The 25,473-nt window shown below is 42.1% G+C and overlaps 1 protein-coding gene across 2 annotated transcripts; it reads right to left on the bottom strand.

Annotated features, from left to right (window-relative positions):
* Positions 1-357: 357 nt before the first annotated feature.
* LOC111958197 (vacuole membrane protein 1) lies at positions 358-25,472 on the bottom strand. 2 transcript variants are annotated; one of them, XM_023979400.2, is made up of 12 exons: positions 24,644-25,472; positions 23,938-24,097; positions 23,380-23,512; positions 23,147-23,237; positions 21,325-21,435; positions 9,511-9,678; positions 9,025-9,156; positions 5,718-5,798; positions 4,191-4,307; positions 3,582-3,643; positions 1,341-1,443; positions 358-1,202 (listed from the first exon to the last, which is right to left on the bottom strand). In XM_023979400.2, exons 2-12 carry the CDS (start codon positions 24,011-24,013, stop codon positions 1,050-1,052), a joined length of 1,227 nt encoding a protein of 408 aa, XP_023835168.1. In that variant the 5' UTR covers positions 24,014-24,097; positions 24,644-25,472; the 3' UTR covers positions 358-1,049. The 2 variants fall into 2 exon arrangements, with proteins under 2 accessions (XP_023835168.1, XP_023835176.1); XM_023979408.2 differs by having other exon boundaries at positions 23,938-24,021.
* Position 25,473: the final 1 nt, after the last annotated feature.

Raw genomic sequence — 25,473 nt, 5'->3', positions numbered from 1 at the left:
GACAATAAGCATTGCTTTCTTTAAAACAATAAGCCATGATATATATCTAGTTTCTAATTACAACTTATCAACTCCATATTTTCCATAAGATTGTTTTAAATACATTTTACCAAATTTCAAAAAGCATCCGGATTGCTATTGGAGAATCTTGACACTTACCTTTTGGATGTTAGTTCTCTGAGAGGTTCAAACATTTTTTCTATCCTGGTGGTCTGATTGCCTAAGCATCCTTAACTCAACAGCAGAAGATGCTTTATACAATAACATGGGGCAAGCTTACAATGGGAGCAATTGTTTACAGAGTAGGACCTACAAAGAGTAAAATAGATGGAAAAACTCAGACATGGAAACAAGAAAAATGATTTAGGCATTTTATATATTCTGATCAAAGACTCAGTAAATGTACAGAATAAAAATGACACCAAGTTAGCCGAGTGTAATGTAAGTTCTGTTTTGGTTCAAGTTAGTTTGTCCAGATCATTCTAAATGCATGTGCATACATACCGCGCAAAAAATATTTCCAAGATGTGCAAACTATCAATAACATGTTGAGACGACTTGATATTGCTATTTCCAATTGCAAACTTGAATTTCAAACAAATCCAAGAAATGCGAATGACAGATGGCCTATTTCTGATCAACGGGACAAAAACGCAAGAAAAATGTAACCCTGAAAACATCCTTAGCATCATATCAGCACAGAGTCCATCCATACAGTGAAAAATTTACAAATCAAGTCATGATTAAGAACTGTGTTCAATGGAAGTAGGACCCTCCACCTTGCATAAGGCATCACAGCTGGTATAGCTGCCAGCAAAACAGTTGACATCCAACTGCTGCTTCACTGCTCATATCCTATCATTATATTAWTAAATCACACACTAAACACAAATGAGGGGAAACTATAAAACRATAAGAGGGACAAACAAACAGCACATACATCCGTAAGGAAACACAGGAAAGTGCCAGTTCAGCCTCTTAAGAATGGAAGGGCGAGGTTAGTTTGAAACAGAGCTGAGGGACTCAGCACGGTCTGTTGGTGAGTCTCGTCACTTGGTTTTCTCCTCAGAGTATCGCTGCTGCCGACTCTGTTGTCGTCGCTTGGCGTAGCTCTGAGCCATGGAGTTGATGATAGAGAAGATAAAGTAACAGACCATGACCAGAACCACCTTCTCAAAGCCCCACGACAGCCAGTTCTCACTCTGCAGAGAGACATGCATACAGAGGAATATTACTCTTTTGACACTAACACATTACAATTTGTATTATCTTGCCAATCAATAAAATCACATGCTTTGTCTCGACATAGAAAGGATGGATGATGGTAGTAGTGCTCTTACCGCCGGGGTGCCTTCTCCGGTGTGGTGGTGGAGTTTACTCCTCTGGGKCTCCAGGTACTCACTGAAGGGCTTCTGTATGGAGGGACCTACCCTCGGCAGAGACCTGACACAGTGGCAGGGCAAGGACATCCACAGGCAGGGGAGATACGAGGGGAAAAGAGAGGCAAAGACGGAGACATGATTATATCCCAGAGTACTTACCATACCAGCAGTATCCCTTCACATGGTAAAATAATTAGGCTGTGTAGAGGGAACCCTTGGTCCATAGGACCAGGGTTTAAAGAGAACAGTCCATTGCTCAGGATGTTGAGAGTTCCATTTCCTATGTGTTTCTAGTTAGGCCTCAAGCTAGGAGTTCACACTGCAAGTGTAGTTGCTGGGAGCACGCAGCAGAGTGAAGTGAGGCAGTCCTCCCCATTGCTCTTATTTATCCCGGAGGTTCCTATAGGAAACCAGTCTGAGCCCAATAACCAGGAAGTGACTCGATATGCTGTCATCACAGCCTTATGGGTGGAAACAGAACAAACTAGGCGTGTTCATCAATATGACTGTCCATATATGGGAGATAGCGCAAAGGATTAGATCACTGTGGGTCACCCAGTTCATAGGGGCTCTTAAGATTATAGTTAGAGAATGCAGACAATTTAATTGGAAGAGAACCCTCAGACCGTGAGGTACTGTACCTTAATAAATCCACAATCATTTGTAGTTGACAGCACTATACCAACAATAATTGGAATAGTCTAATCAATGTATCACAACCATAATTAAATAGAATATAAATATGGATACAATCAGAGTTTAGTTTTAATTCAGGTGTTAATATAAACATTCCACATTTAAAACTTGACTAAACCATTTCAATACTATTTACTATCAGGGGTAGAAAAGTTACAAGTAACTGTAATCGCTGATCTTAAGGGATATGGCAAGCCCATTCCCAGGCTAACTGACTGACAAACTGCTGCAATTACAAAAAGTCCCAATTCAGCATTCAAGCACCAGTGTAACACATCATAGCGAGTCAGACCAGTCAACCAATTGCAATGGTAGCAAGCAAGGGTTCTTTCTCATGCAACTAATTTTAACTGTGAATAAGACGGCACTATAAACTAATAGGGCGGCTCACAATTGGCCCAGCATCGTCCGGGTTAGGGGAGGGTTTGGCCGTCATCGTAAATAAGAATTTGTTCTTACCCGACTTGCCCAGTTAAATAAAATCATTAGTTGTGAGTACGATTTTAAATTTGATTTGTTAATGATTTAAAAAATGGTGAGAAGAAAAAGCCAAGGAAGTTGTTAGATGTGTAATATGGAAGTGATTTATTGTTCTTAAATAAACCCTGCAGTTATTTTGTTTCCCTGCTGCTGTGAAGATTCTGGTGCAGTCAAAGCTAAACTGCTGTGAGTCAGAACAGAACAGAAGACATTCCATCTGAGAAGACCCCACAAGGCTGGCTGACCACCTATGTGGGGGATTAGTTTCTGTGTAAGGGAAATAACCTTAATGGAGGGGGCAAAACACACACACATCTGACTTTGAGGTTATGCTTTTGATGCCATTTGTTCAGAATGGGAATGATCAATCCATCAGCAAAACTGGTTTCAAACGTATAATCCTAAATTCATACAACCGCTGCACATATACAGCATCAGTCAAATGTTAGGACACCTACTCATTCCAGGGTTTTTCTATATTTAGATTTTTAAATGTTCTACATTGTTCTACATTCTACATGACATCAACTATGAAATAACACATGGAATCATGTAGTAACCCAAAGTGTTAAACAAATCCAAATATTTTATATTTGAGATTCTTCAAAGTTGCCACCCTTTGCCTTGATGACAGCTTTGCAAACTCTTAGCATTCTCTCAACCAGCTTCACCTGGAATGCTTTTCCAACAGTCTTGAAGGAGTTCCCACATATGCTGAGCACTTGTTGGCTGCTTTTCCTTCTCTCTGTGGTCCAACTCATCCCAACATGCATATCACCTACACTTTGACATGTAGGCTTTAACATATGTTTAATATACATTAAAAACAGATTAGAATATTAATCCAACTTTGGCCTCCAAAGTTCCAATTCTGATCAGAGTAATTGTTTGATATTTTGATGTGATTATTACGTAACAAGAAATGTGGAGCCCTGCTCCCATTAAAGCACAGAGGAAGGATGCTAACCGGGCAAAGCACCTCTCTTCATCTATACACATACATTAACAAAGACACATACTCACCCGATCAGAGACACCATCTGTTCCACTATGTGCTTGCTGAACGTTATGATAACAAACAGTTTCTGTGGGGAGACAAATTAATCAACTGGGTGATTAGTGATCAGTCTCAGACAGAGACAGTGAAAACCTGACTCATCATCTCCCCCGAGGTGGGGGATATATCCTGTGTCTGCTTTGAACACAGTGACACATGCCGTCCCAGCCAAGTCTGGACAGTAAAAGACCCTTGAGGTCTTAGGAGAAAGCACAAAGCATCCCCCGGACCCTGGTCCTCAACCCTGGAGGGCTTTGTCAGAACTGGTGAGATCACTGGCTGGTACCACAGGATCAGCTCTCACCACCACAACTCAGAGACACACAGTCAGTCTCGCACCGTCTGGGAGTAGATTAGTCACCGTGGCAGACTCAACAATACAGCCGACAACTAAGAGTTTGATCTGGTTTACAAAAAGCAATGGTTCTCGTTAAAGTGCTCTCCATACTCATTTCATCTGGAATGGTCTTCAATAGCAGCACTAAAAGTACTTCAAAAACACAGAATTACAGCCAACGGAAAATATTCGGACAATGTCCATGTGTCTAATTTTTAAGTACAACTAAAATATTTACTTGTATGTGCATCTTGATGACGGCTTTCCCAATAAGAGTCGCTCCAAAGAAGGTCCAAAATGGTACCAGGAAGTGGCCACATGTTATACCAGCAAGGTCAAACAGAGGATTAGGGATCTGAAAGACAGGTCGTAACACGTCAAAATATATTCTGTAATAGAGTGCATTCGAATTCTACCTTCATTGTCATAACTTCATTGTAACAAACATACACTACATGGCCAAAAGTATGTGGACACCTGCTCGTCAAACAACTCATTCCAAAATCATGGGCTTTAATACGGAGTTGGTCCCCCCTTTGCTGCTATAACTGCCTCCACTCTTCTGGGACGGCTTCCCACTAGATGTTAGAACATTTCTGCGGGGACTTGCTTCCATTCACACAAGAGCATTAGTGAGGTCGGGCACTGATGTTGGGCGATTAGACCTGGCTCGCAGTCAGCGTTCCAATACATCCCAAAGGTGTTTGATGGGGTTGAGGTCAGGGCTCTGTGGAGGCCAGTCAAGTTCTTCCACACCGATCTCGACAAACCATTTCTGTATGGAACTCGCTTTGTGCATGGTGGCATTCTCATGCTGAAACAGGAAAGGGCCTTCCCCAAACTGTTGCCACATGTTGGAAGCACAGAATCGTCTAGAATGTCATTGTATGCTGTAACGTTAAGATTTCCCTTCACTGGGACTAAGGGGCCTAGCCTGAACCATAAAAAACAGCCAGAGACCATTATTCCTCCTCCACCAAACTTTACAGTTAGCACTATGCATTGGGGCAAGTAGCGTTCTCCTGGCATCCGCCAAACCCAGATTCGTCCGTCGGGACTGCCAGATGGTGAAGCGTGATTCATCACTCCAGAGAGCATTTCCACTGCTCCAGATTCCATAGGCGGCGAGCTTTACGCCACTCAAGCCGATGCTTGGCATTGCGTATTGTGATCTTAGGCTTGTGTGCGGCTGCTTGGAATGGAAACCAAATTCATGAATCTCCCGATGAACAGTTATTGCTGCGGATGTTGCTTCCAGAGGCAGTTTGGAATACAGTAGTGAGTGTTGTAACCGAGGACAGGCCATTTTTACTAGCTACGCACTTCAGCAGTCCCGTTCTGTGGCCTACCACTTCACAGCTGAGTCGTTGTTGCTCCTAGACGTTTCCACTTCACAATAACAGCACTTACAGTTGATTGGGGCAGCCCTAGCAGGCCAAAAAATTGACGAACTGACTTGTTGGAAAAGTGGCATCAAATGACGGTGCCACGTTTAAAGTCACAGCTCTTCAGTACGGGCCATTATACTGCCAAGGTTTGTCTATGGAGATTGCATGGTTGTGTGTCTTATGTACAACTGTTAGCAACGGTGTGGCTGAAATAGCTGAATCCACTAATTGGAAGAGGTGTCCACATACTTTCGGCCACGAGTGTACAATATTCAGCGATGCGCTTTAATAATAAAGGCCTACATTTTAAAACAGTATTAGATAAGAGTGCAAGTCAAGTCATCAAAAGGTTGCCTGCGATGTAGTTTTGGATTTACCGAGGCACAGGCTAGAATCCCAAAGAATCCCACTTTCTGCACCATGTTCTGAACGCCCAGTTTTGCTCTAGTAACAAAATCCTGAAAACATAATTCAGTTTACAATCAAATATTAATTTAMGCTTCACACATTAAACAACTTCTACAATAATATATCAATAATGATACAGTATAACCAAAATAAAAAGCAAAAGTCTAATGTAATTCTGAAAAAGGAGTTACTTGATAAAGAGTTCATGTGGTATAACAAATGCTATCAGATGGGCTATTATCTTTTCCTTTGATCTATTTTAGCAGCTCTGGTAAAAATCTAAGTCAAGAGTTGTTGGCAGAGAGCTATTGAACTCATTTGATCTGATTGATACACACTACAAAAGGGAGGTGAAATATTGTGGGTGCAAAAAATGTTAAGGGTGCAAAAAAAAAAAAAAAAACATTTGGTTATGTTACAGCCTTATTCTAAACTTTTGTAAATTGTCTTCATCCCCTCAATCTACACACAATACCCCATAATGACAAAGCAAAAACAGGTTTAGATTTGCAAATGTATATTTAAAAAAAAAATTAAAGCAAAAAAAATTTTACATAAGTATTCAGACCCTTCACTCAGTACTTTGTTGAAGCACCTTTCACAACAATAACATCCTCAACTCTTCTTGGGTATGACTCTACAAGCTTGGCACACCTTTATTTGGAGAGTTTCTTCCATTCTTCTCTGCAGATCCTCTCAAGCTCTGTCAGATTGGATAGGGAGCATTGCTGCACAGCTATTTTCAGGTCTCTACAGAAATACCTTATTTACATAATAATTCAGACCCTTTGCCATGACTCGAAATTGAGCTCAGGTGCATCCTGTTTCCATTGATRATCCTTGAGATGTTTCTACAACTTGATTGGAGTCCACCTGTGGTACATTCAATTGGTTGGACATGATTTGGAAAGGCACACAACTGTCTATATAAGGTCTCACAGTGCGTGTCAGAGCAAAAACCAAGCCATGAGGGGAAAGGAATTGCCCGTAGAGCTCAGAAACAGGATTGTGCCGAGGCACAGATCTGGGGAAGGGAACCAAAACATTTCTGCCGCATTGAAGGTCCAAGAACACAGTGGCCTCCATCATTCTTAAATGGAAGAAGTTTAGAACCACCAAGACTCTTCCTAGAGCTGAGCAATCAGGGGAGAAGGGCCTTGGTCAGCTCTAGAGTTCCTCTGTGGAGATAGGAGAACCTTCCAAATGGACAACCATCTCTGCAGCACTCCACCAAATCAGGCCTTTATGGTAGAGTGGCCAGATGGAAGCCACTCCTCAGTAAAAGGCACATGACAGCCCGCTTGGTGTTTGCCAAAAAGGCACCTAAAAGACTCTCACACCATGAGAAACAAGATTCTCTGGTCTGATGAAACCAAGATTGAACTCTGTGGCCTGAATGCCAAGTGTCACGTGTCACGTCTAGAGAAACCTGGCACCATCCCTACGGTGAAGCATGGTGGTGGCAGCATCATGCTGTGAGTATGTTTTTCAGCGGCAGGGACTGGGAGACTAGTCAGGATCGAGGGAAAGATGAACCGAGCAAAGTACAGAGATCCCTGCTCCAGAGCGCTCAGGACCTCAGACTGGAGCGAAGGTTACCTTCCAACAGGACAACGACCTTAAGCACACAGCCAAGACAATGCAGGAGTGGCTTCGGGCCAAGTCTCTCAAAGTCCTTCTGGCCCAGCCAGAGCCCAGACTTGAACCCGACCGAGCATCTCTGAAGAGACCTGTAAATAGCTGGGCAGCGACGCTCCCCATCCAACCTGACAGAACTTGAGAGGATCTGGAGAGAAGAAATGGGAGAAACTCCCCAAATACAGGTGTGCCAAGCTTGTAGTGTCATACCCAAGACGACTCGATGCTGTAATCGCTGCCAAAGGTGCTTCAACAAAGTACTGAGTAAAGGGGCTGAATACTTATGTAAATATATTATTTTTTATTATTTGTAATGACTGTCATGTGAGGATCACAATGGGTCAGAGCAGCTTGACAATGGCTGACAATAACCAAACCCTATCCCACCCGCAAGGGGTGACAGCTAAATTACGTCCGAGTGGGCTCTCTTGCTCTTTAGTATCAACCAAAGGAATGTCTGATCAGACACTTTTGCCCACCCAAAACTCTAACATCCAGAAAGTGAACAACGGAACACTATTTCTAACGTAATGATGTGGGAAATGGTCAGTGGGGAACTATGGAAAACGAATGTAATATTGCTTTTCATTTTGTGATATTAAAAACTGGATGGACCAAATAAATTACACTTTTTTAGGAAATCTGAAATCGACAATAAGTCTGCCTTTTTCTCTTCCCCCCCTCTCCATTATGGTGTAACAAGCCGTCATTTCTTTCAGTCCACTAGGGACCTTTGTCTCATAAGTGTGTGTATTCTGTGTTATTATATAGTTAGCTAGTAAATAAAATGATTAAACCAATTTGTGTAGTACTGAATAATGCGCAAAGCTGTTTTTTTTTGCAGATCCAAGGTCACGATCGTTCAGAATTAGTATTTGATAAGAGGTAATGATTAATAAGATGACTGTTTATCGATGTTATAGTTAAAGACCTTTACAGTTTAATTCAGAAGATGGTAATGCTAAACAACTTGTTCCATGGTGCCCCAAATCCTAATGAGTTAATTGTTACATGATTAAAAAAAGACTTTATTTAAATCTAGCAACAATTAAACAGTTGATTAAATGACAGTCATCAGATTAATGAAAGTAAAGTCACAACATATTTGCAAACATGTCTAAAAAACAATTTTTGCTTTGTCATTGTGTAGATTGATGAGGGGAAAAAATGATTGAATGAATGTTAGAATAAGGCTGAAACGTAACAATGTGGAAAAAGTCAAGGGGTCTGAATAGTTTCCGAATGCACTGTGTCTACACTACACCCCCCCCCCCCCACCGTAAGGGGCAGTCATGTTGTCAGTAGCCTGTTCACATTGCCTGTCCCACAAATGAACGGATCATGAAAAGAAATGCCTCCGGGATGATTACAGGGGAGCTTGTTTCACCGTGACTCACTCCACTAGCAATGCCCTTACTGGAAATGGTGGGAGGGGCTTTCAGAGAAGTCATGTGATAACTGGAGGCCAATCACAGGCCAGATAGAGAAGTCAGTAGATAGTGATGGACAGTTAAGTAGAGTCAAATCCTAAAATCAAAGACTGAAGGAGAGAATATAGGACTCCACAGATTTGGGTGGAATGGGGCATTCAAGAGGCAGGCTACTACACTCAGAGGGGAAAACAGAGTCCCCACTCACCTGAGCAGTCTCTGCCTGCCCCAGCATCTCCTCAAACTCCTCATAGTCTTCGTCATCTGGGTCTGCTCCAGATAGCCTGGCCGCTCGAGCCATGAAGTAGGGCGGCAACTCCCCAATGGCTGTGCCTGCACCCTGGAGAGACAGTCACACACTGGATTAGCTTAGCACTGATTCATACTCTGGCTCATACCAGAGTCAGGCATAGCTCTATGGTGGATGTCATAGTTGAGAATACGTGATGTCAACCAATGTTGAGCACTAAAGATGCCCTTATTGTTCTAAACCCAAAAGGAGCGGTTTCCCAAGGAACAGATTAAGTCCTGGACAATTTAAAAATCAAAATAAACTTTTTAATGGACATTATCCATTAAGCGTGTGTTTTTTGTTGTCCAGGACTAGGCTTAATCTGTGTCCAGGAAACCGCCCCATAGAGTTCACTAGAACGATGAACCTAGACTTTAGTTGAATAAAGACACGTTTCCTCACCCACATACAGGCCTCCAGCCGGACCTTTGAGATGATGGACCAGAGTGAGATGCTGCCCTCCATTCCTCCTGCCTCTGGGCAGATGATCTGGTCTGGGTAGGGGGGCTCGGGGAAGTCTGTAGACCCACACTCGTACGCAGCCAGGGTGACTGATGCTATGTGTGGACCCTGAGAGCCAGAGGATGGATGGGCATTCCATAATTCAACTGAACCTGGACAGTTGAGACACACTAGAGCTGGGATGATAAACCGAAAATTACAGACATCGCCTTCTTACCAAAGCATTTTGCTTACATTGGTAAGTCTGTGATTTTGCTACACAACGTTCCTAAAGATTGTTCTAAAACTATTATTTGGTCAACAGTAATAGCCTACACATAGTTGGTCCCTGCCGGCTGCCGACTCACTCCCTCTCCCGACTGTGCGCACGGAGGACGGAGAGATGTATTCTGAGAAGCACAAGAATACAGTGCATTCGGAAAGTATTCAGACCCCTTGACAATTTCCACATTGTTACGTTACAGCCTTAATTTAAAATTGATGAAATTGTTTTTACCCCTTCAATCTACACACAATACCTCATGACAAAGCAAAAATAAGTTATTTTTTGGGGGCAAATTTAAAAATAAAAAACAAATATCACATCTACATAAGTATTCAGGCCCTTTACTCAGTACTTTGTTGAAGCACATTTGGCAGTGATTACAGCCTCAACTCTTCTTGGGTATGACGCTACAAGCTTGGCACACCTGTAATTTGGGGAGTTTATCCCATTATTCTCTGCAGATCCTCTCAAGCTCTGTCAGGTTGGATGGGGAGCGTTGCTGCACAGCTATTTTCAGGTCTCTCCAGAGATGTTTGATCGGGTTCAAGTCCAGGCTCTGGCTGGGCCACTCAAGGACATTCGAGACTCCTGCGTTGTCTTTGCTGTGTGCTTAGGGTCATTGTCCTGTTGGAAGGTGAACCTTCATCCCAGTCTGAGGTCCTGTGCGCTCTGGAGCAGTTTTTCCATCAAGGATCTCTGTACTTTGCTCTGTTCATCTTTCCCTCGATCCTGACTAGTCTCCCAGTCCCTGCCACTGAAAAACATTACACAGCATGCTGCCACCACCATGCTCACTGTAGGGATCGTGCCAGGTTTCCTCCAGACGTGACACTTGGCATTCAGGCCAAAGAGTTCAATCTTGGTTTCATCAGACCAGAGAAGCTTGTTTCTCATGGTCTGAGTACTTTAAGTGCCTTTTAGCAAAACTTCAAGTGGGCTGTCATGTGGCATTTACTGAGTGGCTTCTGTCTGGCCACTACCATAAATACCTGATTTGGTGGAGTGCTGCAGAGATGATTGTCCTTCTGGAAGGTTCTCCCATCTCCACAGAAGAACTCTTGAGCTCTGTCAGAGGGACATTCAGGTTCTTGGTTACCTCCCTGGCCAAGACTCTACTCCCCTGATTTCTCAGTTTGTCTGGCCATCCAGCTTTAGTTAGAGTCTTGGTGGTTCCAAACTTCTTCCATTTAAGAATGATGGAGGCCACTGTTCTTGGGGACCTTCAATGCTGCAGAATTCTTTTGGATCTGTGCCTTGCCAATCCTGTCTCGGAGCTCTACGGACAATTCTTTCGACCTCATGGCTTGGTTCTTGCTCTGACATGCACTGTCTAATGTGAGACCTTATATAGACCTTCTGAAATCATGTCCAATCAATTTACCACAGTTGGACTCCAATCAAGATATAAAAACATCAAGGATGATCAATGGAAACAGGATGCACTGGCGCTCAATTTCGAGTCTCATAGCTAAGGGTCTAAATACTTATCACATTTACATAGTTTATTTTATTCATAAATTAGCAAAAATGTTAAAATAACCTGTTTTCACTTTGTCATTATGGGGTAGTGTGTGTGTAGATTGGTGAGGAAATGTTTTTATTAAATCCATTTTAGAAAAAAGGCTGTAACATAACAAAATGTGGAAAAAGGGAAGGGGTCTGAATACTTTCCAAATGCAACGTATGCCCGTTGCTCAAAATATTGCAGAGTTCAATGCAACTGTGGTTCTACACTGTACAAAAACATTAAAAACGCAAAAAGTGAAGTGTTGGTCCCATGTTTCATGAGCTGAAATAAAAGATCCCCAAAATGTTCCTTACGCACAAAAAAACTTCACATTTGGGCACAAATTTGTTTACATCCCTGTTAGTGAGCATTTCTCCTTTGCCAAGATAATCCACACACACCTTACAGGTGGGGCATATCAAGAAGCTGATTAAAACAGCATGATCATTCATGTTGAGGAAGCATGCAACTGGCATGCTGACTGCAGGATTGTCAACCAGAGCTGTTGCCGGATATTTAATGGTAATTTCTCTTACCATAAGCTGCCTCCAACGTAGTTTTAGAGAATTTGGCAGTTCGTCCAACCGAACTTACAACCGCAGACCATGTGTATGGTGTTGTGTGGGCGAGCAGTTTGCTGTTGTCAATGTTGTGAACAAAGTGCCCCATGGTGGTGGTGGGGTTATGGTACCGGCAGGCATAAGCTACACACAATGAATACAATTGCATTGTATTGATGGCAATTTGAATGCACAGAGATACCATGATGAGATCCTGAGGCCCATTGTCGTGCCATTCATCTGCCACCATCACCTCATGTTTCAGCATGATAATGCACAGCATGTCGCAAGGATCTGTACACAATTCCTGGAAGCTGAAAATGTCCCAGTTCTTCCATGGCCTGCATACTCAGACATATCACCCATTGAGCATGTTTGGGATGCTCTGGATCAACAGCGTGTTCCAGTTCCCGCCAATATCCAGCAGTTTCTCACAGCCATTGAAGAGGAGTAGGCCAACATTCCACAATCAACAGCCTGATCCACTCTGCGAAGGAGATGTGTCACACTGCATAAGGCAAATGGTGGTAAACCAAATATTGACTGGTTTTCTGATCCACTCCCCTACCTTTTTGTTTTTATAAAAGGTATCTGTAATCAACAGATGCATATCTGTATTCCCAGTCATGTGAAATCCATAGATTAGGGCCTAATTAATTAATTTCAATTGACTGATTTCCTCATGGGAACTAACTCAGTAACATTTTTGAAATTGTTGCATGTTGCGTTTATATATTTGTTCAGTATAGTTATAGAGAGGAGAGTCACAACATTCTTTAAGTATGTCAACATATTTCTCGCCTCTTAATATTGAGTTCATGGCACCACTTTACAACCGGAGTAGGCTGTAGTTGTAGTATAGTTTTGATATGCCCGCGGAGCAGAGCACTCCATTTGCCTACATCAAGTAGCCTAGGCCTAGCGCTGGAAAGTTTTTGAAGGACATTGATTAATTTATCAGAAAATGTAGGCTAATCAGTCTACATTGCTATATAGTGTTACGCACGCCTCTTGGAGGGAACGCAACACCCTGCTACACTCAACTCCCCGTGGAGTGAAAGAGGTATGTGACTGCAGGTGCGGGTAAGGATGACAGAGGCAGAATATATTACCGGTTACAGGGAATTTATTTCCTTCACAAGGTAATTTGGGGAAAAGGGGCTGGATGGAACCAAAGCAAAAAAAATACATCTGATAATTCCAGATCCTATTTTGACAGGCTGCACATCAAAATATAAAATCATGCATTTGCTGGATGTGCTCGATGAAATAGCCTCTTTTTTTATAATAAAATAAATAAATAAATAAAAAATCATAGACTACCTCAATTGTCTTACATGGCACTGGAAAAAAATGCTAGAGCCGTGGTGCTAATGTAAAGTAACTGTCCATAAAATAATATTGTTTGTTGTTAGAGCAAAACCGTAACATTAATCGCAATATGACTTTTTGTACATGTCGCCCAGGTCTAGCACCCTCCCAAAAAGAATAGTCGTCATCACAAAAAATWAAAAAAGGGTCAATTTATCACAATATGGATTTGTCCATATTGCTCTCGCACACACACAGCCCGGTATGCAGCTCCATTAATCAGAGCCCAGGCTTAGCCACCTGGCTTCATTGGCAGTCAGGGCACCTGAAAACACAGCACAGGAGGTCTATTATGCCTCCTGTTGAGATACCACGGTGACAGGAGATCGAAGACAATTAGTCAGTGCTGATCCCCATAGCTCTCCTCGAGAGAACGAGCAAACATGCTGAGGAGTCTTCTTTTCACAATARGTGTTCACAAGGTCTCAATCACTGCCTTTCATTCCGTTACAAATCTATACTTGTTTCACCATGATGGTGAATCAATGATAAGACAACACCTTTCCATTATTTAGAAATAATCCTAGAAACATAGCAAATTAAACTCACAGTGGCTATTGCCTTGTTTGATTTCCTTTGTTTAGCAAAAATACGAAAACACAGTCCCTACATTTCCATCTGAATCCAGCATGACCAGACTCATGAATCATACAATTATGCTTGTAATGCCCAGCAAAATATCTCCGCTCCTAACTATGGGGTATCTAATTCTTTAGGTCTTAGGTAAATCCATAGCAGCTCTTCAGAGGGCAGATGTTTCTGGCACCCTTCAACTAGGGACTTTTCAATATGTTGACCTCACCTCTGAATTATGTGTCTGGTAAAGTGTGCACATAGCCTATTTTAGCAGGGAGCACAACCTCGCTCTTCTCTAGATATTAGGAGACACTGTTTCCAAAAAACAGTCTCATATATAGCACTCTCATATACCAGCACATATTTACACAAGTGGTTGATATTTTAGTGATGCCTTGATTCAAATAACATACTGGTAATATCCACATTTACATTTATACAATAAAAAGTAGGCCTACTGCTATAGAAATCACGACACTGCATTAATTCATATAGGATCATTTGAGTGTTTGTAAGTTGCATTAAACAGCTACATTCTCATTTTGGAGAATATGACTGAAAGCTGATGGAAATAGCCTCCCTCACATCGAGTGGAGAGATGTGGGAAAGGAAATGAGGTCATACACACATCTATGGAAGATGACACGTCCTGAGGTCAACACCACCAACACTACCATAGGCTGTGGTTCACAGGCCCGTCTCTACTAGTGGGTTTGGGTAGTGTATGTAGTGAGGAAAATGGGTAGTTAGGCATATAATTGGAAAGGCTACAAAAGTAAAATTGTATTTTCAAAGCAGCTATTTCAAAAGTTTAGTAGAAACCTTTCAATTTCCTATTTGTAAATGTGGAGCTGTTGACTCAAGGGTATATCATAAGATCTAGTGAACAATGGCCATGTCACTGAAAAAGTGGGGATCTCGGTAGAATCACTTGTCTTCATCACAGTTGAATGCTTCATTTCCCCACAGCCAAGATGGATGTCACAAACAAACCACAGAGAGGAAGGAGCGTGACTCTACCACAGTCACACTGTTCACTTTCACTCATCAGAAACTAGGGCTGTGGCGATCATGAAATTGTCAGCTGGTAATTGTCATGCAAATAACTGCCGGTCTCAAGGTAATTGACTGTTAATTAACACAACATCTCTGGGCTTCCACACATAGACAAGCCACTTCTACAGACCTTTGGAACATTACATTTTAAAAATGTCTAATAAATCCATTTAATATAGCCAACACCATCACAATAAATCATTGTTAATTTTCGGCTTGTCTAAAGAAACATTGTGACATGTAGCCCATTTCAGAAGAACAGAAGAGCATATTCTGAGTCATCCTTATGTTTGGCCCTGATTAGTGGGCTTAACTAGTTCATTTAGCAGATAACATTTGCTTATAATTCCCGTGGAATTGTTTTGAAGTAAGAAGAATACAATGGAACATAGCTGAATAAAATAGAAAGGGTATTTTCCCCCAAACGATTTCCGAGGGAGTGTGGACATGTGGCTATTCTGTGTTGAGTGGTTAAAAAAAGTGATCATTTGAAATAGGTCCTACTATATGCTTAATGTAGAGTTACCAATGCAACTTTAGTTGTGTTACAAACCTTAAGCTCCATGTTTTGATTTCTAATACATTCTAAAGGCCCCGTTTACATCGTGGCACATTTCATTACAGTAGGTAGCCTAGTGGTTAGAGCGTTGGACTAGTAACCGAAAGGTTGCAAGATCGAATCCCCGAGCTGACAAGGTAAAAATCTGTCATTCTGCCCCTGAACAAGGCAGTTAACCCATTGTTCCTAGGCCGTCATTGAAAATAAGAATTTGTTCTTAACTGGCTTGCCTAGTTAAATAAAAGGTACAATAAAAATAAATAAAAACAACTATGCCATATACACAGTCTTGCCCCCGCTACTTAACAGACAAGTGAAGTTTTTGTAACACAAGATGGTGAAGAGCCAGTTTAGTCGGTGCAGCCATCTATTACCGGGTCCGACACACCTTTGCCTCCAGAACAAGCTTGAACTTCTTTGGGGCATTCTACAGGGTGTCGTAAAGTTCTACCGGGATGTTAGTCCATGCTGACATTATGGCATCACGCACATGCTGCTGATTGGACGGCCGTACATTCATGCTTTGAACAGCGCGTTCCATCTCATCCCAAATATGTTCTATTGGGTTGACATCTGGTGACTGCACAGACACAAGTAAACTGAACTCACTGTCATGTTCCATGCAAGTTTTTCCACTCAATTGTCTAGTTTTGTTGATTGTGTGCCCACTGGAGCCACTCCTTGTTTTTATAGCTGATAGTAATCTTTCAGCTTGCCCATTCACTCTTCAATGTCTAACATACTGTGCATTTGGGAAAGTATTCAGACCCTTGACTTTCACTTTGTTATTGTTAAAGCCTTTTTCTGAATAGATCACCCCCCCCCCCCCCCCAATCTAACACACAAGCAAAAAAAGTTGACATTTTTTACAAATGAATACAATAAAATAACTCAAATTACATAAGTATTCAGACCCTTCACTCAGTACTTTAAGTACCTCTGACAGCGATACAGCCTAGAGTTTTAAGTTCCTTGGCGTACACATCACAGACAAACTGAATTGGTCCACCCACACAGACAGCGTTGTGAAGAAGGCGCAGCAGCGCCTTCAACCTCAGGAGCTGAAGAATTCGGCTTGTCACCAAACGCACTCACAAACCTCTACAGATACACAAATCGAGAGCATCCTGTCGGGCTGTATCACAGCCTGGTACGGCAACTGCTCCGCCCACAACCGTAAGGCTCTCCAGAGGGTAGTGAGGTCTGCACAACGCATCACCAGGGGCAAACTACTGCCCTCCAGGACACCTACACCACCCGATGTCACAGGAAGGCCATAAAGATCATCAAGGACAACAACCACCCGAGCCACTGCCTGTTCACCCCGCTATCATCCAGAAGCGAGGTCAGTACAGGTGCATCAAAGCAGGGACCGAGAGACTGAAAAACAGCTTCTATCTCAAGGCCATCAGACTGTTAAACAGCCACCACTAACATTTAGTGGCCCTGCCACATACTGACTCAACTCCAGCCACTTAATAATGGGAATTGATGGAAATTATGTATCACTAGCCACTTTAAACTATGCACTTTTATGTTTACATACCCTACATTACTCCTCTCATATGTATATACTGTACTCTATACCATCTACTGCATCTTGCCTATGCCGTTCTGTACCATCACTCATTCATATATCTTTATGTACATATTCTTTATCCCTTTACACTTGTGTGTATAAGGTAGTAATTGTTAGGTTAGATTACTCGTTGGTTATTACTGCATTGTCGGAACTAGAAGCACAAGCATTTCACTACACTCGCATTAACATCTGCTAACCATGTGTATGTGACAAATAAAATTTGATTTGAGTATTCTTTGGTATGACGCTACAATCATGGCACACCTGTACTTGGAGAGTTTCTCCCATTCTTCTTTGCAGATCCTCTCAAGCTGGAGCAGGTTTTCATTAAGGATCTCTGTACTTTGCTCCGTTCATCTTTCCCTCGATCCTGACTAGTCTCCCAGTCCCTGCCGCTGAAAAACATCACACAGCATGATGCTGCCACCACCATGCTTCACCATAAGAATGGTGCCACGTTTCACCAGACTTGACTCTTGGCATTCAGGCCAAAGAGTTAAATCTCAATTTCATCACACCAGATAATCTTGTTTCTAATGGTCAGAGTCCTTTAGGTGCCCTTTGGCAAACTCCAAGCGGGCTTTCGCCAAAGACGTGGATGTCGATTAAGGCAGCCCCCCGCACCGCTCTGATTGAGGGGCTGGGTTAAATGCAGAAGACATTTCAGTTGTACAACTGACTAGGTATCCCCCTTTCATGTGCCTTTTACTGACGAGTGGTTTCCATCTGGACACTACCATAAAGGCCTGATTGGTGGAGTGCTGCAGAGATGGTTGTCCTTCTGGAAGGTTCTCCCATCTCCACAGAGGAACCCTAGAGCTCTGTCAGAGTGACCATCAGGTTCTTGGTCACATCCCTGACCAAGGCCCTTCTCCCCCAATTGCTCAGCTCTAGGAAGAGTTTTGGTGGTTCCAAACTTCTTCAATTTAAAAATGATGGAGGCCACTGTGTTCTTGGGGATCTTCAATGCTGCAACACAATCGACACAATCTTCGTCCCGGAACACTACAGACAATTCCTTCGACCTCAGGGCTTGGTTTTTGCTCTGACATGCACTGTCAACTGTGAGACCTTATATAGACAGGTGTGTGCTTTCCAAATCATGTCCAATCAATTGAATGTACCTCAGGTGGACTCCAATCAAGTTGTACAAACATCTCAAGGATCATCAATGGAAACAGGATGCACCCGAGCTCAATTTGAGTCTGATAACAAAGGGTCTGAATACATATGTAAAGAAGGTATCTTTATTTTTAACACATTTGCAAACATTTCTAAAAACCTGTTTTTACCTTGTCATTATGGGGTATTTTGTGTAGATGGATAACATTTTTTTTTTAAGTTGTCAATTTTAGAATTAGGCTGTAACATAAAATGTGGAAAAAGCCAAGGGGTCTGGACACACTGTACATACACAATCCAAGTCTCAATTGTCTCAAGGCTTAGAAATCCTTCTTTAACCAGCCTCCTACCCTTCATCTACACTGATTGAAGTGGACTTAACAAGTGACATCAATAAGAGGTCATAGCTTTCACCTGTCACCTGGTCAGTCTCATGGAAAGAGCAGGTGTTTGTAATGTTTTGTACACTCCGTGCATGTGTGATTTTTTGTTGTTGTTGAATGGCCCACAAAAAAAAAAAGCAGCCTGCACTTGAATAGCGAATGGAGGAAGCGCTTCCCTCGGTTCCGTTTTTAATATGCCAGGTAAGCTACGCCAGTTATAAAAGAGGTTTAATGTGATTACATTTTAAGAGTTGAGCAATAAATATAGCAGCACGAGAAAGCTGGGATCCTCTTAAATATTGGCCAGTCAAAACTGTTTTCAAACTAGATTGTGCAATGACTGCAATGATAAGTACATGTTTCACAACTCTGTAGGCTAAAGGCTATGCTTAGACATTTGGCCATTTTAGTTGTGATACAAACCTTATCAAAACATATAGGCCTATGGACTAGGCTACATGATGCATGTGACTATGATTTGCCTTAGACTGCACACGCTGGGCATCATTCACAAGTGATAATCATAATATTCTCACCCATTACACTGTCAATTTAATCTCGTCTTTACGTATACCAAACAATGTCTGTGAAATTAGTTGATTTAGAATGGGCCATTATCAAGCACCTGTCGGAACAGACGCAGAAAAAAAGACATGTCATCCATATGCACTTGAATAGCGAATGGAGGACACTTTCCCGCGTTTAATTTTCATGCCAGCCAGGTAGGCTACTCCGGTTGTAAAGTGAAGCAATGTGATTAATATTAGGAAAGTTGAGAAATAAAGTCAGCCTAGTCTAGAGAAAGCTGATTGGATCCTCTTTTTAAATGGAGACCATCAAAACTCTGCGTGAGAAAACAATTGCATAGCCTATAGAAATGTTGCAAAACATAGGCTTACAGGAACACATTTAATTCCATGCATCACCCAGCTATGAAGAGCTGGTTCTCGCTGCCCAACAGGTGATCATATTCCCCTCAAACTGAATGCCAGGGCTCTCATGAAGTGTTTGATTTTCGATTGCATTTGCAGCAATGTCAGAGCGATAAAAAAATMATTTAAAAAATTGCCCAGCACATCATCGGAGCCAAGCCATGACATCCAGGACCTCTATACCATGCGGTGTCAGAGGAAGGCCCTAAAAATTGTGAAAGACTCCCGACACCCTAGTCAGATGGTTCTCCCTGCTACCAAACAGCAAGCAGTACCGGAGCGCCAAGTATAGGTCCAAGAGCTAAACAGCTTCCACCCCCAAACCATAAGACTCCTGAACAGCTAATCAAATGGCTACCCAGACTTTCGCGCCCAGTTCATCAAAAGTTATCTGGACTTAGTCCAAATAGAAAAACTTGGCCACAGAGGTGAATGGCAGTTCTATTTGGACCAGATCTATGAAGAACTGAACACACTGAAAGAATGAGATAGGATGTATGAGGCCACCCACTGGACAAACTGTGGATATGTATTAAGTTTCTGGCAGTGGTGACTCAAATGATGGAAATACCCTGTGCACAAAATGTGTCCCTCTAGGTCAAAGAGGACAAGCACAAGCCTGTAAACTAATTCACCGCAACTACAATTTTTTTGTTGGTCTATCGTGCTAGTTATGGAACAACAAGCAGAGCTAACAGGCTCACAAAAACATCCAAAGTCACATACTGTACCAGCGTTCTCAGAAAAAAAAAAAGTTTATACTATTGTGGACTACAGGAAAAGGAGGACCGAGCACGCCTCCATTCTCATRGATGGGGCTGTAGTGGAGCAGGTTGAGAGCTTCAAGTTCCTTGGTGTCCACATCAACAACAAACTAGAATGGTCCAAACACACCAAGACAGCTGTGAAGAAAGCACGACAAAGCCTATTGCCCCTCAGGAAACTAAAAAGATTTGGCATGGGTCCTGAGATCCTAAAAAGGTTCTACAGCTGCAACATCGAGAGCATCCTGACTGGTTGCATTACTGCCTGGTACGGTAACTGCTCGGCCTCTGACCGCAAGGCACTACAGAGGGTAGTGCGTACGGCCCAGTACATCACTGGGGCTAAGCTGCCTGCCATCCAGGACTTCTACACCAGGCGGTGTCAGAGGAAGGCCCTAAAAATTGTAAAAGACCCCAGCCATAGACTGTTCTCTCTACTACCGCATGGCAAGCAGTACCAGAGTGCCAAGTGTAGGATAAAAAGGCTTCTCAGCAGTTTTTACTCCCAAGCCATAAGACTCCTGAACAGGTAATCAAATGGCTACCCGGACTATTTGCATTGTGTGTCCCCCCAACCCCCTTTTTTACGCTGCTGCTACTCTCCGTTTATCATATATGCATAGTCACTTTAACTATACATTCATGTACATACTACCTCAATTGGGCCGACCAACCAGTGCTCCCGCACATTGYCTAACCGGGCTATCTGCAGTGTGCCACCCACCAACCCCTCTTTTACTGCTACTATCTGTTCATCATATATGCATAGTCACTTTAACCATATCTACATACTACCTCAATCAGCCTGACTAACCAGTGTCTGTATACAGCCTGTCTTCTTACTGTCGTTTTATTTCTTTACCTACCTATTGTTCACCTAATACCTTTTTTGCACTATTGGTTAGAGCCTGTAAGTAAGCATTTCACTGTAAGGTTGTATTCAGCGCACGTGACAAATAAACTTTGATTTGATTTACAGAGATACAGCAGGCTTTTCCAATGTCTGAGCACGATAAGTTAGCTGTGCCATCAAAAATGTAAGCTGACAGGCAAGGGAAGGGTGGTTATCTTACTTACCAGGTATAGCAGGAAGGTATGCAGGCCAGTCCCAAGGCCTACTGAGGACAGGATGCCCAAACCTACCCAGTAGGCACACCACAGGAACCTCTTCTCCAGGTACTGCACATACTGCAGATGAGAACAGACAGGAGGGTGGAGAGAGTAAAGAGAGTTTTAGGCTTTTGCATGGASAAAGAGCAATAACACACAACATTTATCCTTAGGAGAAAACATTGGAGACCTACAGTTGAAGTCAGAAGTTTACAGACACCTTAGCCAAGTACAATTAAACTCTGTTTTTCACAATTCCTGACATTTAATCCTAGTAACAATTCCTTGTCTTAGGTCAGTTAGGATCACCACTATTTTAAGAACGTACAATATCAGAATAAGAGTAGAGAGAATGATTTATTTCATCACATTCCCAGTGGGTCAGAAGTTTACATACACTCAATTAGTATTTGGTAGCATTGCCTTTAAATTGTTTCTTGGGTCAAACGTTTTGGGTAGCCTTCCACAAGCTTTCCACAATAAGTTGGGTGGATTTTGGCCCATTCCTTCTGACAGAGCTGGTGTAACCGAGGCAGGTTTGTAGGCCTCCTTGCTCACACGCTTTTTCAGTTCTGCCCACAAATTTTCTATATGATTGAGGTCAGTGCTTTGTTATGGCAACTCCAATACCCTGACTTTGTTGTCCTTAAGCCATTTTGCCACAACTTTGGAAGAAGTGTGCTTGGGGTCCATGTCCATTTGGAAGACCTATTTGCGACCAAGCTTTAACTTCCTGACTGATGTCTTGTGATGTTGCTTCAATATATCCACATAATTTTGTGAAGTGCACCAGTCCCTCCTGCAGCAAAGCACCCCTAAAACATGATGCTGCCACCCCCGTGCTTCACGGTTGGGATGGTGTTCTTCGGCTTCCAAGCCTCCCCCTTTTTCCTCCAAACATAACGATGGTCATTATGGCCAAACAGTTTTATTTTTGTTTCATTAGACCAGAGGATAATTCTCCAAAAAGTACGATCTTTGTCCCCATGTGTAGTTGCAAACCGTAGTCTGGCTATTTCATGGCGGTTTTGGAGCAGTGGCTTCTTCCTTGCTGAGCGGCCTTTCAGGTTATGTTGATATAGGACTAATTTTACTGTGGATATAGATACTTTTGTACCCGTTTCCTCCAGCATCTTCACAAGGTCCTTTGCTGTTGTTCTGGGATTGAGTTGCACTTCTCGCACCAAAGTACGTTCATCTCTAGGAGACAGAATGCGTCTCCTTCCTGAGCGGTATGACGGCTGCGTGGTCCCATGGTGTTTATACTTGCGTGCTATTGTTTGTATGGATGAACGTGGTACCTTCAGGCATTTGGAAATTGCTCCCAAGGATGAACCAGACTTGTGGAGGTCTACAATTATTTCTTTTGATTTTCCCATGATGTCAAACAAAGAGGCACTGAGTTTGAAGGTAGGCACAAAGTAGATGTCCTAACCGACTTGCCAAAACTATAGTTTGTTAACAAGAAATTTGTGGGGTGCTTGAAAAACAAGTTAATGACTCCAACCTAAGTGTATGTAAACTTCCGACTTCAACTGTATGTTATGCCAAGGATAGTGATGGAAAATTWGGAAATGTGAACAATTTACACAATAATATCAACACATTGGCTAAGATACATCCAATGTACTGGCCTGAGCATCAAGTAAAAAAATATTGCGCAACATATCTCAGGTGACCTTTCCTCCAGGAATGCTGTGCATCTGAATAAACAGTTACATATCTTTAACCATCCCAAATAAATATATTACAGAGGAGATGATAGGAGTTTGTTTCTCTCCTTCCTTACCTTCTGGTGTGCTCCCTCAGTGGAGTAGGCAAGGGAGAAGAGTGAACACAACACCAGGAACAAGAACACTGTACCCCTTCGTCGCCATAACCTGCAGAGGGGAAGAAGTGGAACAGTTTGATACAACTACCAAACGGCTAGACTGGTAGTGTTACTTTAAACACAACAGAACTGAGACAACTTTCAACTAATCAGTTGGTTTCTAGTTTTACAGTCAAGTAGTGGTGGTTTACTTTAATGTCCACTCCTTTAGTGTGATGAAGGTTTCCAGGAGGAAGTAGTGTAGTGTGATGAAAGGCCGCCTCCACAACACCAGAGCGAGACGCTCCTCCCGATCTTTCTGCCTCCTCTCACTGACCGCAGAGTCTGTAGATACAGGAGCACACTCGTGAGGTCAGATTCATCTATAAAAGTAGCCTAGTATTAAAAAAGCCATAGCAATATCCCCTTATATTGATGGACATAGGCTAGCATAAGCCTTTGATAAAGTCATGTCACTGTCTTGGCCTAAGTAGGAACATAACACTAGCAAATGGTGGAGTTCACTAGTCTAGACCTTCGAATCAAGTATAATTATTTTGTTTTTTCTAAACTATGGAATTAATAAGTACACAGCGGTTTGGGACCATTCTGACAATACTGTAACGTTGTAAGAATTCTCAAGATAACAATTTGTGCATTGCTGCATACCTTTAGCAACACAACCCTTCTCCTTCCTTGGTAAAATTGTTAATCCATTTTCCATAAACACAGACTAATGCTGGTTCACTTGGAGAAGTTTCACAACCAACCTGCAAAATATCCATTCGGTTTGTCTTTGGTTCCTCGCTTCTGTGGTTGTTCACAGCTTGCCCCATTCGTCGCCATCTCATTCACTTTTGAATCGACCAGACAACACAACACGAGGACATGACCAGCAAATATGTTTTAATGGGTTTTGGCCTATATCAACTGTAGGAAGAGCATTCGTTAGTTATTACTTGTCACTGACTGACAATTAGTGACAACATCTCCCACACGCTAACGTTAGTTAACTAACCGGCATGCATGCTAACAAAACAGCTGATAACAAGTAACCTTTATTCACGACTCCAACTCCATTGGATTACATTGACCGGCTGTGTAAACCACCTTGGGTTCTCGTTTACTAGCTAGCAAGTAAAGTGTGTAATAGCTAGCTAGCTTGCGGGCTTGAGTTAATAAAAACATAACTAGTTAACTACAATTAATTGTTCGATGTTTATAATTATGAATGATAAACTACAGTAACCTATTGCATGTACACGTCCCTAGTTAACAAGGTAACGTTAGCTAGGTAGTATTGACACTGGGAAAATATAGGCTACAACCATGGAAATATGTTTGGATCAAGTTACTTCGGTTGTTGCTGAGACGTAAAATACTATAATGCCAAAACGTTTCACAGTCGAAAATGTTACATACTATAAACAAAGATTAATTTGTTAGTCACACAAATTGAATGTAACGAGCTCATACCCCAGAGCGTCTTCTTCCTGAAGCCGTGGCAATCACTTCCGGGCAAAATATTTCATGCCAAGTAAAGGTTCTATTTACAATATATATTCATCAATATTGAATTGGTTTCTGCATATTCATAAGTGATAATTGCATTAGTTACTTAAAAAAAAATGTTGTGCCCATGAACGTAGAGTTGAATCTAGCCTTTGATCATGACTAAGTTCCATTACACATAAGAGTCATTTCGTCAAAGACCTCTTCTGTAAGGTGATGTTTTGTTAAGCGCACGGAGGCTCGGTCTTAACGTCAACCTGCGTCGCTTGCGGTACGGGTTTGGAAGCACAAGACCTAATCTTTCATGTCAGCGAGAAATAGTTTTCAAAAAACAAAAGGTTAAATTGACACACACCTTTATAGGGTTAGGGTTCCCACACGGCCATATCTCCATGTTACATTTCGTGTTTATGTTAGACATTGGTACCACCTGTGCTAATTAGCCATCTAGCATGCTCTGTACACCTGTGTGTAACAAAAGGCCGCCAGAAACGTGTTGTGAATGAAAAATACTGTTTGCTGCAACTGTGATAAAGCTGGTTAAAACAGTGTACAGTAAGTGTAATATTTGCATTTGTGAAATTATTTTGATATGAACGTAAAGGGCTTTATGTTTCTAGGACCGTATCACAATTGAGAATCGATCCACGTTTGGACGGAGTATTTGGCTGCCAGAACCAGTCTACTTATGCAAATAAAATATTTGGACCTTAAGGAGTAAGGGTAGATTCCTTAATAGTACATCTTGGGCTAGTTTGAATCTAGAGGCATGGACTCACCATATTAATGGTATA

This window comes from Salvelinus sp. IW2-2015, linkage group LG4p (genome assembly GCF_002910315.2).
Source record: "Salvelinus sp. IW2-2015 linkage group LG4p, ASM291031v2, whole genome shotgun sequence".
NCBI lineage: Eukaryota > Metazoa > Chordata > Actinopteri > Salmoniformes > Salmonidae > Salvelinus > Salvelinus sp. IW2-2015.
The sequence above is the reverse complement of the archived record's forward strand: the minus strand, read 5'-3'. Positions and strand labels throughout refer to the sequence as shown.